This window comes from Phocoena sinus, chromosome 4 (assembly GCF_008692025.1).
Source record: "Phocoena sinus isolate mPhoSin1 chromosome 4, mPhoSin1.pri, whole genome shotgun sequence".
NCBI lineage: Eukaryota > Metazoa > Chordata > Mammalia > Artiodactyla > Phocoenidae > Phocoena > Phocoena sinus.
The window spans coordinates 2,974,027-2,993,512 of NC_045766.1; the positions used below are offsets into that span (position 1 = coordinate 2,974,027).

The following is a 19,486-nucleotide window of genomic DNA, read 5'->3' on the forward strand; positions in this document are numbered from 1 at the left end:
AAGCAATGAGAGTTGGACTGTAACAAACCTCTAAATGTAGAAAGGTTTCAAGAATGGCGCTGGAAAAAGACAAACATACCACCAGTCATCTGTGGATGAAAATTCACTCATCTCATAGTAAACAGGACACAGAAACAGAGAGAGGGAGCATCCAATCCTCCAAGCTACAAAATTTCCATCATAACAATTAATTTGGGCTCCAAGACCTTAATACTTTTTAGGGTTTTTTTCAGTCATGTGTTTTAACTTGCAGGTACTACAGGTACAGAATTTCCTCCCAATATACCTAAATGCAAATAGTTACAGTAAAATACAGTAGAAGAAATCCTTACATCTACACGGAATCCAGCAGTGTGGCCGGACAGAATGAAAACCAATTTCAATTTTTGGTTCTAACAAGAATTGCGTCCTTAATATGTGGTTTATTTTAGGACTGGTCCATATCACTCGGCAATGTCTACTATGTAATAAATACATTTTGGATGTGGAAACATCTCAGTATGCTGAGCTACAAAGAAGCAGCACTTTCTGGGGGGGCTGCCAATCTGAAGAATAAAGCTATGCATTGAGGACTTTCCTAAAGTTATTCAGAAAAAGGACCAAGGCCAAAGCAATATCATATACTATTAAATAACAGAAGGCATTGCTATCTTTACTCCCAGTCTCTGCTCACACATTACTATAAATACTTAACACACATTTACTGAACTATTTACTTAGGTTAGAGGAAAGTTATCTTTCATGTTTATATAAAAAATCCTCCTGGGTGCTTGTTGTAAAACAAATGCTTTCTTTCAGAGTCTTTGATGTACACCAATTTCAACGATCTCCTTTTCTTTAGGATAAATGTGTTCTAGCAAAGTCTGCTAAGAAATAAAATTCTACAAAGCCAATTCCAATAAATTTCCTTAAAAAACTGAGATGTATTCCCATAAAGGAGGAAGGGTTATGAGTGGTGGTAGGAGAAATTTAAGTTATTTGGGGAGCAAAGCGCCATGTAGCCAAAACACTTGCAGCTCCACAAGGTACCATTTGCTTTTCTCTGGCAGTACCTAATGCTTTTGCGATTCCAACGAATACTCTGAACTAGCAGAATGTCTCCCAATCCTGAAAATTTCTAAATTCTACGGTCAACACTCCCAGACCTCTGCTCTCACTTCTCCAGACAGCCTGAGTCACCGACTCACCCAAAGGACACCATTACTGGCTACCCGCATCTCACCAGGTGGACCCAGCAACAGGACTGAAGTCTGAAGCTTCACGTCATACAAATAAAAACGGATTCCTCTGCATCGTCAATTTTAACTCATAAATTTGTCGAAGTTATTTGAATAGGAGAGATCATGAAAAATTTCTCCTCCAAATACTTACCTGCTAAAAGGGCATACGAGAAAATAACCTCTAATTGTCTGAAGATGCGAAATAAATACATAACCCAAAGGACCCACCTTTGAACACAGCTAATGTCAATGAAGTGTAACGTATTTGTGACGCTACAATGTAGTGCTTCGACTGACAACTTCTGTGACGTGACTACAAAGACAGCAAGCAGGTCACCAGGGTGCTTGTGCAGCGCTTCCCCCAACCTCACCCCCAAACCTGAACGGGAATCTGGCGTCGGACTGCTCTACACAGCTGCTATTTAACCGCACTGCGCTGATGGGAAGAACTAAGATAAACATTTGCACTGTGGGACATTCTCTCATATGAAACTATTAACCACATTCAGCAATCACTCTAGGTGTCCTGACGTCCCCTGGCTGACTGTAATTTACAATTACGTGCCTTGAGAACCAATCTCTGAAAACGGGATATCAATTATCAAGTTACACAGGACCCAGAGTGCCTGGGATAATCTGAAACAAATTAATAAAACGTGACGGGTAGATGACTGGAAAGATGATGCTTACATGATGCTTTAAGAGTTCTAGGTACATTCAATGTACCTGGAATTATCCAATTTTAGTTAATGTACCAAAACATTAACAGTCAATCTGAAAAGGATGAAAAAATACTATGATGAATAACTTATGCAGTGTTAAAAAGTAAATACGTAGGGCTTCACTGGTGGCGCAGTGGTTAAGAATCCGCGTGCCAATGCAGGGGACACAGGTTCGAACCCTGGTCCGGGAAGATCCCACATGCCGCAGAGCAACTAAGCCCGTGCACCACAACTACTGAGCCTGTGCTCTAGAGCCCGTGAGCCACAACTGCTGAGCCCACGTGCCACAATTACTGAAGCCCATGCGCCTAGAGCCCAGCTCCACAACAAGAGAAGCCACCGTAATGAGAAGCCCACACACCACCAGGAAGAGTAGCCCCCGCTCGCCGCAGCTAGAGAAAGTCCACGCACAGCAACAAAGACCTAATGCAGCCAAAAATAAATACATAATTAATTTTTTTAAAAAGTAAACACATATAATCCCCTCATTCTAGTGCATTCACAAGTGTGAAGAGCACACAATATTGATGCAAATCAAAGCATGTAAAAACGCTTAAGGATGGCAGCAGCAATGCACTGATTTTCCAATTTATCCACTGCCTAGTATTTTCAAATTAGGTCCAGCAAAAGGGATTCATCAAGATATAATATATGAATCCTGCACTATTTACATATGGTATCCATACCACAATGTTAGCAGTAAAGATCACAAAAGCCTTGAATCCAGTAAAGTAGAACTTTTTCTGGTAGGGGGAGAGAAAAGGAACCCCCCTCCAATCCTTTGAGAATTCACTGAATATGACAGACCCCCGCCTCCAAGAGAAATAATATACGTTAAGAAATTCTACACTAGTGTAAAAAATCTGGTAATACTGAATCACTTCCCTGATAAACACAACGAAATCTTCTAGTTGGGAACAGTAACACAAACATCTTTTCCGTCTCAAAAATCAGCCCCTCTGTTGGATCTGTCTTGTGAAGGTCACCAACCAATGTGAAGTCATAAAATCCAATGGGTACTTGCTGGTCTTCATGTTCTTCCACCTCAAGCAGGATTACTTCAGAGCTGATCATCACTCTACCTCAAAACCCTGTCCACTCGCTGCTTTCTGACCCCATGTTCTCCTGATTTTCCTCCTTTCTCTCAGCCTTCTTTGCTGGCTTCTCCTTCAGAGTCTACAACCTCTAACTAAAGATGTCCAAGTCTTTATCCTGAGCCCTCTTCTCACTATACCTTTCCTCTCCAGGCGAGCTAGAGGTGTTCCCCAAACATTCAAGAGCCTCTATATACTGACGTCCCCCAAGTGTATACCTATCTCAAGTTTTAATGTGTCTAGAGTTCACCATATTCCTCTGAACTCCAATTACTTACAGCTAACATCTACTTGACACCTTCATTTGGATGTATCACTGGCATCTATCTCAAACCTAACCTAACACATCCAAAAAAACCTCATTTTCCTTTCCTGCTTCATCCCAACACACACACACACACACACACACACACACACACACACGCTTTATTCCAGTAAAACATCACCATCATCTACCTAGTTTCTAAAACCACAGAAACCTGGAGCCATTCTCAGTCCTCTCTCACCTGCCAAATGCAACCCATCAACAGGTCCAGGGGTTCTAAGCCCACCTCCACTGCCACTACCCAAGTCCCAACTACCTTCACCAGCTGCCTGGAATAAAGCCACACCTTCCTTCCTGGTCACCTTTTATCCAACTCGTGCCTTCCTCCCAGCTATTTCCCACATAGCAAGGAGGGTGGGGAAAGACTTTTAAATCGTTACTTAAATAATGTCACTTCCCTGCTTCCAAACCTTGAATGGCTTCCCACTGTTCTTGGAATGAAACAGTTTACAAGATCCCGCATCATGTGATTCCCGCAGCCCACAGCCTGTGAGTGTGCTTCCCTCTGGGATGCTCTTCCCAAGGATGTGTTCTGATTTTCACAAGGACATCTCCTTTCTTCTCATCTTTCAGGTGTTTGCCTAAATGTCTTTCTAAGCCTTCTCTAAGTAACCTCCTCCGCAATTTTTCTCTACCACCGCACTGTTAATTTCTCTCCTACAAGTCAATACAACCTGTACTTACTAATCCTCTAACTTGGTTAATGTCTGTACTGCCTACTAAAACTCAAGCTGCACAAGCCAGAGGCCAGGTCTGTGGAGTCACCCACAGAGCCTAGCACACAGAAGACACACCTTGGAGATACTGCAGGTTCAGATCCAGACCACTGCCATAAAGCAATTATCGCAACACAGAGAGTCACACACACTGTCTGGCTTCCCAGAGCATACATAAGTTACGTTTACACTACACTGTAGTCTAAGTGTGTAACAGCATCGTGTCCAAAAAAGCCACGTAAACACCCTAAACAATACTTAATTGCTAAAAAATGCTGATCATCACTTGACAACGCGAGGTTGTCACAATCTTCAATCTGTAAAAGCCGTGGTATCCGTGAAGCGCAATAAAAGGTCTGCCTGCATTTGAAAGGAATCCGATCTCATTCACTCACACTGCTGTCACTCTTCCACAGCACTGCTTCCTGATTATAATTCTGACTCCTTGAGCTGTACCCTCTCTAAAACTTTTGAGTCATTCCAAGCTGCTCCATCTATTGCTATTTGAAAATGTGCTTCAATGTCTTTTTCTATAGAACTTATTTTGGGTCCATCCCACATCAATTTTCCATCTATCAAGTTAAATAGATACAAACACCCAATTTCCTGGTCTTACACATAGCGGTCATCATTTCAACGGTGGTCGACCCTACTGGGACCTCTCACTGACTATTACTATTTAAAACTTAGTACTGACACAGGTCATTATAGACAATCAGAGGTGACACCTGCAACAAATGCAATGCTGATGCTATGTAAGAGCTGGATAACACAGTCTCTCTATTCTGGCCTGGTCACGTTCTGGTTCACTTTCTCATGTTCAGGTTCTTCAGAAAGCAGACAGAGGTCAGTTTTTGACTACTTTGTTAATTCAAGTATTAGGGTACAGTATGCTGCTTCAAGTAGCAAAACCCGGTGATAGCTTTCAGTTATGTCTGGCATATGAAAACTGTTGGCTTTGTAGGACTTTCCTGACTGAGTGAGACATCACTCTGGCCTACAAGTCTGTCATCTATGCAGTGTGGCATGGACTCTACAAGCAATTCACTGTCACTCGCATGTATGTTTCAAGAAAGGAACCATTAGCACACAGCAGTTCCTGGATTACAGTTCTCCAGCAAGGAGCTCTGATGAGCTTCTTAGCCTTTAGAGTAGGAAGTTTCCCAGAGGATTAGAAGCGTATTCTGACACCAGTTACTAGGCCCTTTGTTTCACGTTAGAGCATGACTGCATAAGAGAGGCTGGATTAAAAAAAAAAAAAAAAAAAAAGAGGCTGGATAAGAATGGGCCCATTATGAAGCCCTGTCTCACTCCACTGATGATGGGGAATGTGTCAGATGTCTCAGGCGGTGCCAGCATCTCCGACATAACCCACTCTGGAACAGCCCTGGGATGTGAGGAACGTCTCCGGAAAGCCCAATTTACTTAGCACCCCTAAACCCATGCTCATTTGTTGGCAAACAATAATCCTAAAAAGTCAAAGCATGCAAATCACAGGTACTGGCATTTTCTGTATACATCTTCCCAATCTAGCCCACAGCACCATCTTTTGTATCACACTGCAGTCCAGAGCTCCTCTGTGATTCCGGGAAGGTGAAAATTGCCAAAAGCGCTTGGGTGCCAACTTGGAAAGACTGCCAGCGACGGACAGCAGTAAAATGCAACAGCAATTTCCCCAGCTCTTGCCATTATTTTCTGAAGAGGGTAATGAGGACGTTCCATTAAATCATCAGACCCAAATTAGGTTTTTGTGTTTGTATTTTAATTTAACAAATATGTATTATTGTTTATCCACTCTCTCGGATAATGTCGGGATGCAAAGACATAACCCCTGCTCTCAAGGAACTTGAAGTCTCCCAGGAAAGAACAAACCAAAGAACACTGGGGACAGATGTTGCTTTTCAAGTAGCTGGACTGTTAGTCAAGGACCACGAAGGCTTCCAGTCCTCTAGAAACTGTTCCTCCATCATCAAGTTCAGGCCACCAGCCTTCCAAAATACACGCTCTCCACTTACAGCCTCAATTCTATATTCTACTACCTTCTCTACAATCGTGTTCAAAAAACACTGCATCTCCCTCTCTCGCCTTTTCATTTTTTTCCTCTCAGTCTGCAAAGCATAACTTTAACCTTAACCTCCCCTAGGGCTCACAGCTCTCCTCCTACCTTGCATCTTTTTTCTCCAGGTCCTCTCTGCTTTCCCATCCCTCGTCTGCGGCATCCTTCAGAGCACAAGTCTCAATTCTCCTCTTCCCTGGGCGACAGGGTGTATGTACTTTATCACCCACTTTCAAATCTAATGTAGACACTCAAGGCCGGTTCCAGCCTCAGCCCCCAGCCAGCCCACCTCAGATTCAACGCATGGAAACCTAAACACACGAGCGTCACGATGCCTGTGCCTCACTTTCAAATGGTTCCGCAAAAGTAAATATATGGAGATGGGACCGAGGCAAAGCAAACAAGGTGAAACGTGCACGGCTGATGCATCAGGGTGAAGGCTGCTGTTCCCTGCAGTATTCTTTCAACTCTCCTGTGGTTTGGAATTTTTCAAATTTAAAAAGTTGAGGGAAAAAACAGGTAGGATCAGAATCAAAGACAGAAATCATGGTTCATGCCTTTTAGGGAGTTTATAACCTATTTAATTTGTCTAATCTAAAGGTAGGCTAGGTGGATCTGCGCGTTCAATGACGGATTCATAATAAGCTCAAATGTACAATCGAAACCAAGTACTTCCCGAGCGCCTACTGAGCAGCAGCAACATGCTCTGCGCGGCCAACAAAGCACATTACTACACCTCGTCTACGGCTGCTAAGGGCGCCACCACCGTCCCCGACCCCCGAAGACCCCTGATCCTTTCAAGTCCTCCACATGTAGATCAGCGGCCAAGTTCTCTGATTCTACTGCTGCCCACCCACCTCTCTCCCCTCTCCACTTTGCTGGCCACCACCTGTCCCCAACCCAGGCCCACCTGGCCTCCCACCTGGACTACTGCAGCAGCAGCTCCACGCAGCCCTTGCTCTGTCTCTGTCCAGATGCTCAGCTCTAACTGGATTACACTTCCAGCTCAAAAGGGTGTCAGCTATTCTCCAGTATCAGTAAAACACGTCAAGGCCCCCCGGTGACACTGAGGACGCACGTTTTATCCGTTGGTTCCCCCGCTCTTTCCTGTCCTTGGCCGCAGGTTGATTCCCTGCCGCCCAGCAGCACCCTCGTGCCTTTCCTCTGCGATGCCTTTGCTTGCGCTGGTCTCCCCCCACAGGTGTCCCTCACTCTTCCCACCCACTTCTCATCTCCTCCCCTGCTCCAGACACACCCCCCGCACCCGGGTCAGAGCAATACGTCACTCCTCTGAACCTTTAAAATACGTTATCTGCATTTACTAATACTTTCCAAGTAACTTTCGCGTTTCCAAGTACGATCCCAAATCTGTACGGGCATTTCTCACCATGCTTACTAGACAACGAACTCCTTGAAGGAAGTGACTTTTCACACGTGACAGGCACTCATGGTCTGTGACAGGAACCTAACGTTAGCATCCTGTACACGAATCCCAAAAAACTGAAGTGTTGCCTCCTAAACTATAAGCAATTTTCCCTCAAAATACCGATAACATTTTAACAGCAGTATAGTCTTATTTATTTATTATTTTTACTTTCTTGGAGTGGTAAAATATAAAACATTTGCCATTTTTAACCATTTGAGAGTGTAAAATTCAGTGCCATTAATCACTCTGACAATGCTGTGCAACGATCACCACTATCTGTTTGCAAAATTTTCATCACCCCAAACAGAAACCCTGTCCCCATTAAGAAATAACTACCCATTCTCCCCTCGCCCTCCCCGGAAACCTCTCATCTTTCTGTCACTATGAATTTGCCTATTCTGGGTATTTCATGTAAGTGGAGTCATACAATATTTGTCCTTTTGTCTGGCTTATTTTCCCCAGCGTAGTATTTTCAAGTTCATTCATGGTATAGCATGTATCAGAACTTCATTCCGTGGGACCTCCCCTGGTGGTCCCGTGGTTAAGACTCTGCGCTTCCACTGCAGGAGGTGTGGGTCCAATACCTAGTCAGGGAACCAAGATCCTGCCTGCCATGCTGTGCGGCCAAAAAAAAAAATCATTCTTTTTAATGGCTGAATAATGTTGCATCATGTGTATAGACCACATTTTGTTTATCCACTCGTCAGTCGACGGACCTTGGTTGTTTCCACTTTTTGGCTACTATGAGAAGCTAGGAACACTGACTCGATATTTGTTTGAGTCCCTGGTTTCAATCCTTTTGGGACTACACCTAGGAGTAGAATGCTGGGTCATACAGTAATTTTTTTTTTTTTGGCCGCGCCTCTCGGCACGCGGGACCTTAGTTCCCCGACCAGGGATGGAACCCAGTCCGCTGCGGTGGAAGCGTGGAGTCCGAACCACTGGACCGCCAAGGAAGTCCCCCTACGGTAGTTCTTTTTCACTTTATGAGAAACAGCAGCAGTACAGTTTTACAATCCACACACGTGGTCATTCGGTAAAGCACAACAGCCACAAGAGTTCCTACTCACTTAGGAAACAATTCACTTTTAGACAGATTTCCTTCCTCCCTACCCACTGGGGCCCCAGGTGATGATCTAATTTCAGGAACCTGACCCTGCTCTGGGTGCCACTTTGATCTGTTGCCACGCCAGTCTCCCAGTTCTCACTATTTTTCCACACTACCTTTTGCACACACAGGGAAGCACACTGTAGCAGTAACTCCAAATGACAATTATGATGATACTAAACATCATTCAGATGCTGGAAGTCACACTGATATCCTTAAGGCATTAGCAGATGAATGAAAGATATTTAAAAGGAAGGATATTTTTTAGCAGGTAAGATGATACAGGGTTTTGTACAGGATGACTTCTGCTGAACCCACTTCTTAAACCCAAACAAGCATACAAAACATGCTAAACTTGGACGAGATGTATAAGCCTTTACTGTTGTGAGAAAAGGATCATCTCTTTTCACTCCAAGGTTAGCAGCCTGGGATTTCTAAACTGACATCTCATGATTATTACCACCAATGCCAGGAGGTTTTATAAAACCACAAAATATGACAATGTAAATTCACAGAAACGATCTGTGCTAACTTGGAGCATCTCTGTGCAAGGGGCAGGATCAGAAGAGCTCATGAGGGGGATCCTCCCACTTTTTACTCCACAACTTCTGCATTTCAGCTTTTCAAAAACACACATTCTTATCATAATTGTGTAATGGCCTAAAATTGTATTTAAAATACAAGCAATAAAAGGCAATGTTAGGAAAAAAGATGAGCTATTAAAAAGAGCTAAATGGGCAGTTCCAACAATGTCACCACCTAACACAGTCAGAAAACTCTAATCTCATTTGAACTTTACAATGCTATGAGGTAGGCCAGCCAGGTATTCAGCCCTTTTAGTAAATGAGGAAAAGATGGTTGAGAAAAAGCTTCTTAGACAACTGCCTGACATTTTTTTTTAATGCTCTTCATGTGAACCTTTACATCATCTTTAAAAATGGGCGATTTAGCTGTAAAACTTTAAAACCAACTATATCTGATTACATTCTAGTTCTCCCCCCAAAATAAAAAGCATTGACTTAGTTAGGTTTATATATTTAGGAAACAGAAAAATAATGGTCAAAATGTAATAAAGTCATATAAAAGGAAATCTTACTTTTATTATTCTCCACCATGCTTGAAGTGTTTAATGACTTCTTGAAGACACTTTGTCCTAAACAGAACCCCCTCCCAATCTTAATTTTTAGGTTTCGAGGCACTAAGTGAGCATTTACTCATAATTCCAATATATCTATTAAGTGAAATCTGAAGTTTAAAGGACTTGGGCAAAATGTGTCATTTATTATGTGCAGACATACTGCCTACAGACATTTATGGCTACAGGTTAGTTACATAGCTATAACTAGTCAATTAAGCAAAGCTTGAGCCCCAGGCTATAAATAATAGCTTCAAAACCGAATGTAGGGCTTCCCTGGTGGCGCAGTGGTTGAGAGTCCGCCTGCGGAAGCAGGGGACACAGGTTTGTGCCCCGGTCCGGGAAGATCCCACATGCCGCAGAGCGGCTGGGCCCGTGAGCCATGGCCACTGAGCCTGCGCGTCCGGAGCCTGTGCTCCGCAACGGGAGAAGCCACAACAGTGAGAGGCCCGCGTACCGCAAAAAAAAAAAAAAAAAAAAAAACCAAATGTAGTGGCCCAGAGTTCACCAGCTATCTAAAAGGCATAATTTTACAATCCAATGCTGTAGGAAATCATTACAGTAATTAAAACAGCATTTTTTTCCTAAATGATTAAGAGTCAAAATGCAGGGAAAAAAGCCTAACAAACCAAAAGCATGGTACATGAGTTGAGAGACTATTACATCTGTACATATAAATATAACCAAACAGTCCAGAGATACCAAGGAATGTGACTTAAATGGCAATATACAGCAACTTTTAAAATTCACTTAAAATACTTCTGACCTCATCATTGAATATATTCCACATTTTTTTTTTAGTAAGTACAGCCTAAAGGGACACAGCACATTTTATTTTACTTATTTATTTTTGTTGCGATACGCGGGCCTCTCACTGTTGTGGCCTCTCCCGTTGCGGAGCACAGGCTCCGGACGCGCAGGCTCCGCGGCCATGGCTCACGGGCCCAGCCGTTCTGCGGCATGTGGGATCTTCCCGGACCGGGGCACGAACCCGTGTCCCCTGCCTCGGCAGGCGGACTCTCAACCACTGCGCCACCAGGAAGCCCTATATTCCACATTTTGTTCTAAAAAAATCTACTTGACATAATATAAAACACTGAGGATTTAACTTGATGTGCTCATACATTATAACTTCTTTAGAAATTGCACTTCACACAAGCTTTGAAGTTCAATAACTTCGAATTCAAATATTTTTGCCAAGTGCTAAAATTACTGAACACATCCAGTACACCTTCAGGAGAAGGCACTCTCCCATTGATTCGCAACAATCAATGGTTTATTGAGAGGTTCCTATGTGTCCACTGCTGTATTTTAATAAAGTAACGTGTTTAAATTTAAAACCACACACTGAATACTGACTGAAGAAAGGCAGTTCTACAAAAGCTTAGGGGATAAAACACGTTAATTGAAAGCTAATTATTTAACTCATTCAAAATATAATTTACAATTGGTGAAATTACAACTTCATAAGAACCAAGCTTTCATGTAGAATGACATTAAGTACAAAAAAATGCACACATTCAACAGATCACTTAATTCACATTTTAACTGGAAGCTAACTTCAAAAAGTATCCGTAAATTATCCATTTCCATCTGAAACAATGTACATTAAAAGAGTAAATAACTCCATCCTATAAGGTACCAACACAAAACATAAAACCAAACTCACCTAAGTTAGCTGAATATCGGGGTTACTACATACCATTCTGTCAGTAACGCTAGTAAGCCAGCCAAAAGTGGAAACTGCAGTTCATATGACTTAAGCAGCCCTACTGAAAAAGTCTTCAGAAAATAAAGCAGGTTTTACTTTTAAAAGTCTACATAACACACGCTTCTCTCACAAAATAAAAATGCCTGGTGTTCTCTCTGAAATCAGAGATATTTTTTCAAATGTTTTAAGTATGTCGAAGTTTGTCTCCTCCCCCCCCCAACCCAATATCCATCCAGTTTGGTGCTTCGCCTGACCCACAGGTGATGATCAGAGGTTTCACCTTGAAGGGGTAATTAGGAGGGTTTTCCAGGGATAAGAAGTTCTACATGTTCAGCAGCACATATCTCTCACATGTGAACTCAGCTAAAATGGTATGAAATAAAAGTATACTTATCTGATTTTTTTAAGTGATTAATTCCATGAAAACCTTCAAATTGCTTACAATTTTAAATTTCATTGCACTTATAAGAAAGCCATTTATGCCTTGATATATGTTATAAGTTTTGAAACCATGCTTTAAAAACTTGATAACTTGACCAGCTAAAGCTGTCTGAACTCACAAGAGACACATGGAAGAGACGTCATACCAGACAGGGGCAATAAGTACACAGCGCAGATCTACCACAGGGAAAGCCCATGGATTCAACACAACCAACCAAGGGAAGCTCCAGGCCTCCATCAGAACAACGATGACACTAAAATGAAAAACGAAACCATCCCAGCCCTAAGCCTGACCCATTTCTCCACTGTTCAGGACGACAGTCTGAAAAGATTCTTAACAGCCATAAGAAAAATCCTCCAGAACGATTAACTGGTTACAAACTATAGTTTAAGAGCATTTCAAACTGAAAATGACTTACTTTCCTTATAAAACAGGGACAAAATTTTACTAAAGAACATCCCACATCTGACCAACATTAAGAACATGTTACCAAAATGGCAGTATTAAAGCTTCCATTTACTCCATTAACCATAGTTTATAAAGTTCAGTGTTCATAAGCAAAATATTTCATTTCGCTTTTCAATATTCCTGAATATTTCCACAGGCTCCCTTTAAATTCTGTGTAAAGCCACTAAATATTTTCTTGTGGGTAACAAATTCTTCCTCTACCTCTACAAGTTTAGGACACTTCTGAAACCTCACATCCCATTCCAATAACAATCCTAAGAACTGAGAATTAGATTAACTGTTATACTTAATTTTTAAACTATGGGAGTAATAGAATGGAACAATTAATCTCTCTCAAATGGCTCTGTTGTAATTTAAGTCCCTCCTCACTTCACTGTTGATTTAGTACAATCATCAAGTCTTCCACCTTGACTCAACAGTAACCAAATGGCTATTTTAAATAAAATCAAGTCATCACCAAATCCTTCAAAAGCTGGTATCAAATTGTTTTGAAACTGAAACACACATTATGTATACAGTCTGAGTAAAGCAATTTCGAGGAAGAATATCCCCATGGAAGAGTTTAAATCTATACAATAATTTAAGGCAAAACCTTTTTATCAAAGCCACAAATTATGTCCTGAATAGGTCTGCCCAAAGTCCAACAAAATTTATAGAAGTTTGAGGATCCAGTGCTTGATTTAACTCTATACTCTATCAGCTTAGTAGAGAGCATGAATAACAGATTAAGACAGCAAAGCAATTTTCTAAACTAAAATGTACCTAAGCATCTAAAAGGTTTTACATCATCCTTAATGACCTATCAAAGATCCCTGACCAGGCGATCATACATCTTTGAATTCACTTTACACATACGTACAAGGATCCACTCCAAATAAATCCACCACTTCTCTTCGACATGAGACTGCATGGTCAGACGCTCATCAAAACGTTATACTCAGGTTATTCAATTTCAGCTGTTAACTTTATGTCAGCACCCAAACAAGCATTAACCAAACAACAGAAGCAAAAGTTTATAATGACAAGAAAAAAACCCTAGAAGTTTAAACAGAAAAAAAACGTAAAAGGAACTCACCTGCAGTTGGGTGGAGGGTCTAAAGTGATGTCCGCCAGCTCCTTCTGAATCCTGGAGACAGGAAGGGGGGGGGGGAGAGAATCAGGGGTGGGCGGCCGCCCCGCAGGGCAGACAACCCCCCCCACCCCGCCGCCGCGGACCGAGCTAGCGGGGAACAGGACCTGCACCCCGCGAGAAAAGAACCGGCCCTCCACCGCCCTGGGTTCGAATCCCGCCTCACGCACTACGGCAGGGCTATTTCTCACCAATTTCCACTTAGGAAATCGTTTCGAAGCTCCTCACTCGCAGCTAGTTTCCGGAATTGTATCACAATGTGTGCGGGGCGGGGGGGCGAGAGAGCACGTCCCCACCACCACCCCGGAGCCCGCGGTCGCCCCCCCCCACCCAGCACCTCAGGTTCCCTCCCCCCACCCCGGGCCGCCGGGCACCTCGGGTGCTCCCACCCCGCAGAGCGCCCCCCCACCCCGGCAACCGGGCACGGGCACCTCGGGTGCTCCCCCACCGCAGAGCGCCCCCCCAGGCCGTCCGGCACCTCGGGTGCTTCCCCCTTCCCCCCCCAGAGCGCCACCCCCAGGCCGCCCGCGTCCCCGGGGACGAAGCCAACATGGCCGCTCCCGGCGAGGCCCGCGGGCGCTGGCTGACCAGCCGCCGCCGTCGGGCTGGGGGCGGCGCGAGCCGCACGGCGGACCCCGGTGGGCCGCCCCGCCCCCGCCGGCGACCCCGCCCCCCTGCCCGCGCGCACGCCGGCCGCGGACGAAGCCTCGGGCCAGGATGGGGATCCCACAGCTCGCCCGCCGCCTGCCTCCCGGACACCCCGGCCCGCGGCCCGCACAGGTGCACCGGCCGCCCTCTCGGCTCACCTGCCCGGCCCTGCTCTAGCCCGGACACCCTCTCACTTCTCTTGGGCTTGCACCCCACACCGGCTCAGAACCCGGGACCCCCACCCAGTTTCCCATCTCCGCAACGGCCCTCGACTCTACAAAGAGCCCATCCCCCACCCCTAGGCCGACGCCACCCGGCAGTTCACACCGAGCCATGGCCTTTGTCTTCAGCTTACCTAGGCGCTTCGAGCATCAATTCCTACGACAAAGTTTGAGCACTTTAAGCCTCCTCCACCTTCTAAATGGAGCCTTCTACTTTTATAACCTTTCCTGCTCCTATCATATAAAGCCCTAAAAGGCTACGTTACAACTTAAAAATCTCACCGAGGCATAACAGTAGTAAAAAACTAACACACACACACACACATACATAAAATCGCAAATGGATGCTTTTCTCTTCCCAGAGGTTTTCTGAAGGTAGAAAGGCTGGCTAGATGCAATGAGGAATATAGGTTTCAGAAGACACTGTTCTTTCCATTTATAAGTAAAGAGAAATTTAATTCTGATTGGGGTGCTGATTAGGGAAGTTCTTTCAACTTTCCTATTGAAGGACATTTCCTGTCCCCTACAAATTCTGGTTAACTTTAGAAAGGGCTTTGCTCACTACTATCTCTGATACCTACTTAGCTGTGTCCTGCTCAATTCTATTGCTATCAATTATCTTTTCAGTTCGGAGACCTTGGCATCCCTGCTGTTTGACTCATTATTGCATGTCAGACTAAAAGTTTGGAACCCTGGCTTCCTGATTCTTTACCTGCTTTATCTACTAGAATAACTGTATATGTTAAGACCTATGTACACGGGCCAAAATAACCTCCCCCTGAGCACAACTTTTATAAAAACACACATTGACTTCACTTCTCCTTGTCAACCCAACCTCTCCCTATAAAACATTCATCACTGAAAAGGTAGCTGCTTCTTTAATACCTAAAAAGTATAATGCCAGACAGCTTTGTCCACTTCATCTCTACAACCAACACCCGCACCGTTTCTAGAGTACTTGTAAAAGATTCGTAAGAGTAACCCACACATACGTTCCAAAGTCATTCTTGTCCACACCACCCTTGATGGGGGCTTTTCCTTTATGCGTGGACTCAAAACCAACATGCCGTTTCCAACATGCAGTTAAGTAACCTTCCGTCTGCCAATTCAGGTTTCTCTTTCATTCTATCTCCTGGTGTATGTGCCTTTTCCAATTCTATGGGCAACACCCACCTTCCAAATCATTAACCCATTTCCCAGAGCAGCATCTACAGGGTCCCACTACCATCACTTTTCCCCTTATTCTTTCCTGGATACACTGTTCCTCTCCACTTCTTTACCTTTACCATTAACCATAGCTCTGCTTTGCACTAACAGCCACTCTCTCAGCAAGATTCCCAGGGAGCTGAAGCTGATGTTAACTTTATACATAAAAGTACCGTTGGTAGCTTCCCACCTTTCATTTGTTTTACACCTACCATCTCTTTCTCAAGCATTTCCAAATGAGTTTTTAACCTCCTTAGCATATATGGACAAATTGTGTCTAATGAAAAAAATCCCCTCTGTAATTTGCTGACACAAAGCAGACTATTTTATATTTGATGCCTGTGCCTTTATCCCCAAATATATTCATGTACACCAGGGATATGCAGCAAAATATGAAAATACTAATGACCTAAAGCACATATTGTACCTTTAGGTCAGGCCAAAAGCTGCCCCAGCTTGGACAGGGAGCCCAGAAGCTGGGGCGAGGGGGGGCGGTGACTAAGGAAAGCCCCATCCAAAGTGGGCAGGGTAGAAGCCAAAATTCTGGGGGAGAACCAGCACAGGGCTAATCAAGGAGAGCCAGTCAGGACTCCTGGGAAGCTGAGACGCAATCAAACTAACCCTCTGAAAATGAGAACAATCTTGCCAAGACATCTTGCCACTTAACTCTACACCTCTACGCTGTTTACAATAAGCTGAAGTCATTCCTTCAACCTCCTATGGTCAGGTCACCAAAGCACTTTACCAACTTTCCAAATTTCAAGTCAGGGAGAATGACAGGACAAACTTTCAAACTCTGAGAGTTTTGGCTCACTACTCAGTGGAGAGATCTAAAGCCTCACGTTCCATTTTATTTTACATTCTTTAAGACAGATATCTCTCTCTAACCTACCATTTGGATTCCTTACTATCTTTCTGGTTTGCCACTTTAAAGTTTAATGACTGTACACCTGACAGCAGAAGGATTTATGAAAAGGTATGAGGGTTCCCAGGAATCTGCTAGAGATTACTTTAAGGGTCATGGGATCAGAGGATACTGCTACTGAAAAAAGATTAAGGTAAAAGGTAGCTTCTTCCAGAGACGTAAGAGGAAGAGAGGAAAGAAAAAGAGCCACTGCTTGAATTCATCTTGTAAACAAAAACCAAAAAACAACTGTACAGCCTAAGAGAAAATAGCATGAAAAAAATGTGAGTTCCCCTGAAATTTGGTAAACTGAAGTTCTGAAAGAGAACAAAAAAGAATCCCCCAAATAGCCTAAATAACCATTTTACATCGTTTATTTATTCATCCACTTGCCTCAACTCTCTAAATCAGAAACATCTCTTTAAATTCCATCCGAAAACATCTATCTCCACCTATTACATGTTTTACTCTGCTAATGTGAGTTAGTTATTCCTCATGCAATTTGTGAAACAGATCATATGTGCAACAGGTGAGAAGGAAGTAAAATGGCAATAGAATTCGCTGTGATAGAGCTGTCCGGGCAGGTATTAGTAATAAAGTGGATGCCAGCCTTGGGGAGGGTCACAGATTAGTGATTATAATAGGACAAATCATCTGAAATCAGATTTAGGGGTCACTAATAATACTAACAAGGATTCTTACAAACTGCAGGAAGATATGGGAAAGGCAAGCCACAACAGCTGCATGTGGACCATGATTAAAAGAGAAAACAGAAGAAGCAACAGAGAAAAACCATTAGGGCTTCCAAGGCCCTCTTTTTCCTTTTTAAAAACACATAACCCTTGGGGAGCGTTTAAGCTACCCTCCTTGGAGGCAGACCAAATGCAGTAAGAGGCAGTCCGTTCGGGAAATAGGAAGCCTGCTGGCGTTGGGGGGTGGGGTACGGTACCTCTTGGCGCTGGTGGAGAGGAGTTTGGAGTTTTTGCTCATGCTGACTTTACTCTCCTTCTTCTTGGGGGTGTTTGTTTCTTTCTCGGTTTGCTGGTTGGAGGACGAAGATGAGGAGGAGCTGGTGCTGGCCCTCGAATCGTCATCCGACATAGCGAACCCCCCACCCCACCCCGCAAACAGCCCCTGCAGGGGGAGGGAAACAAAACAGAAACACAAAAACCATGCAGCCAGTGTACAGAAGGAACTCGGGTGCTGTCAGGAGGGCTTTGGCCCGGGGTGCACCCGGCCGCCCACCGCCCGCCACTCGCTTTCCAAAGTCTTCAGGCCCATCACGGCTTTTGCAAATCGGACGTTGCTTATCTCTGGCCTCAACTGGGGGACGCAGTGGGAAAACGGTCGGAGGCGTAGCGAGCAGCCCCTCCCTCGCCCCCCGGGGCTCCCCTCGGGGCAGGGAGGGGAGCAGCCAGCCGGGCGCGGGCGCGGGGCGCCCGGCCGGAGCGGGCAGGGAAGGTCCCGGCGGCCGGCCGGCCGGCCTCGGGCTGTTTTTTCGGCGGCTTTCCGGGGGTCGCGGGGGACCGGGGGGCCGGGAGCGGAGTTTGGCGAGGTCGGGAAGAGAGGAGGGCGGAGAGGAAGCCGAAAGGGGGTGGGGTCGGAGACGGGGAGCGGGTGCCCGGGTGGGGGAAGGGAGACGCCAGCGGGGGGGGGGGGGGCCGAGGCGGCGAGGCCCGAGGCCCCCGCCGCGCCCCGACGCCCCTCCGCGCCGCCCGTCCCTCGGCCGTCCGGCTCGGGGCTGCGCGGCCGGGGCGGGGGTCCCGAGCACACGCCCGATCGGCACCCCCGGTTGGGGGGGGACTCGGCCTCCTCGGCGGAGGAATAACAATGAGCCCGTCAGCCCAGAAGGGGTTAATCCCCGCGGGCCCCCGCCCCGGGGGAAAACGGGGCTCCCCCGCCTCCCCTCCCCCGCTCCCGGCCCCCTCGGCGGCCAGCGGGGGGCTCCCGGGGCAGCGCTGACAGTTCGAGCCTCGGCACCCCCCCCCCGGCCCCGACGCGGGCTGCCCCCGCACCCCATGCGGCCCGGGGTTCCCTGCCCATCCCCCGCGGGCGGGCCCGGCCCCTCTCCGACCCTCCGGCCCCGTACCCGGCGGCGAGGAGTGTCCCCGAGGCCCGGCGGCGCGGCCGGGGGGCGGCTGGCGGCGGGGGTGATCCCCGTACCTCTCTTTGTGTCTGGCTGCTCCGTGCCGCCGCGGCGGCTGCTGCTGCGGCTGCGGCTGGGCCTGGCCACTCGTGTCTCTCTCTCGCTGGGAGAGAAGCGGAAGTGCAGCAACAGCAACTATTAAACAGGCAATGGCTTCCCCCAGCCACACACGCTCGCACACACTCCTCCTCCTCCCCGCCCCTCCCCCACTGGACCGGTCCCACCCACCCGCGCTCCCCGCCCCCTGGACACCTCCGGCGGGTCGCGAGCAGCGCTCGGGGGACCTCGGGAAGTCCAGCGCCCTCACCACCCGGGACGCCGAGCCAGGGGGCGAGGGCTGTGAATTTCTTCTCAAGTGGTCTGCGGACCCCCGGCTCCTGGGCTGGAGCGGGGAAGCCGTTTCGAGACGGGGGGGGGGCGGGGGGGCGCCGGGAACTGTATGGAATAGGGCAGTCACGAGAGTCAGTTCTTCCCAAAAGGGCTAGTGGAAGGGGCGGGGATGGCAAATTGGTAAAAAAAAAAAAAAATGATGGTAATCTGGTGGCCAGGACTTTGGACTAGAGAATGCCCGGGAACTCCTAAAAAAGTGATCAGCTTAAGGGGGAAATTAGAAATCCTGCAACAGGGTTTCCTGTGGGCTGACCCTGGCTTCTCCCTCTGGCAACTTACCTTCCAGGAGCAGAGGTCGGTTTAGGCACGCCTGTGAGAAAATCCCAAGATAGGAGTTTTCTGCTCAGGCACGTGCAATTTTACGATTGTGGATTCTTCCAGTCACTTTTTATAGAAAGAGGTGGTGTTTTATAAAAGGG

The 19,486-nt window shown here is 46.1% G+C and overlaps 1 protein-coding gene across 2 annotated transcripts in view; it reads right to left on the bottom strand.

The window, feature by feature from the left end:
* UBE2E1 (ubiquitin conjugating enzyme E2 E1) overlaps window positions 1–18,857 on the bottom strand; it is a 77,029-nt gene extending 58,172 nt beyond the window's left edge. Inside the window, exons 1-3 of one of the 2 annotated variants that reach the window (XM_032630462.1) lie at window positions 18,695–18,821; window positions 17,481–17,665; window positions 13,499–13,549 (exon numbers count right to left, since the gene is read on the bottom strand). In XM_032630462.1, coding sequence (XP_032486353.1) covers window positions 13,499–13,549; window positions 17,481–17,632 — 203 coding nt within the window. In that variant the 5' untranslated portion in view covers window positions 17,633–17,665; window positions 18,695–18,821. Of the gene's footprint in view, window positions 1–13,498; window positions 13,550–17,480; window positions 17,666–18,694 lie in introns of both variants that reach the window. The other variant, XM_032630461.1, reaches the window with a different exon arrangement.
* Between the last annotated feature and the right edge of the window lie 629 nt (window positions 18,858–19,486).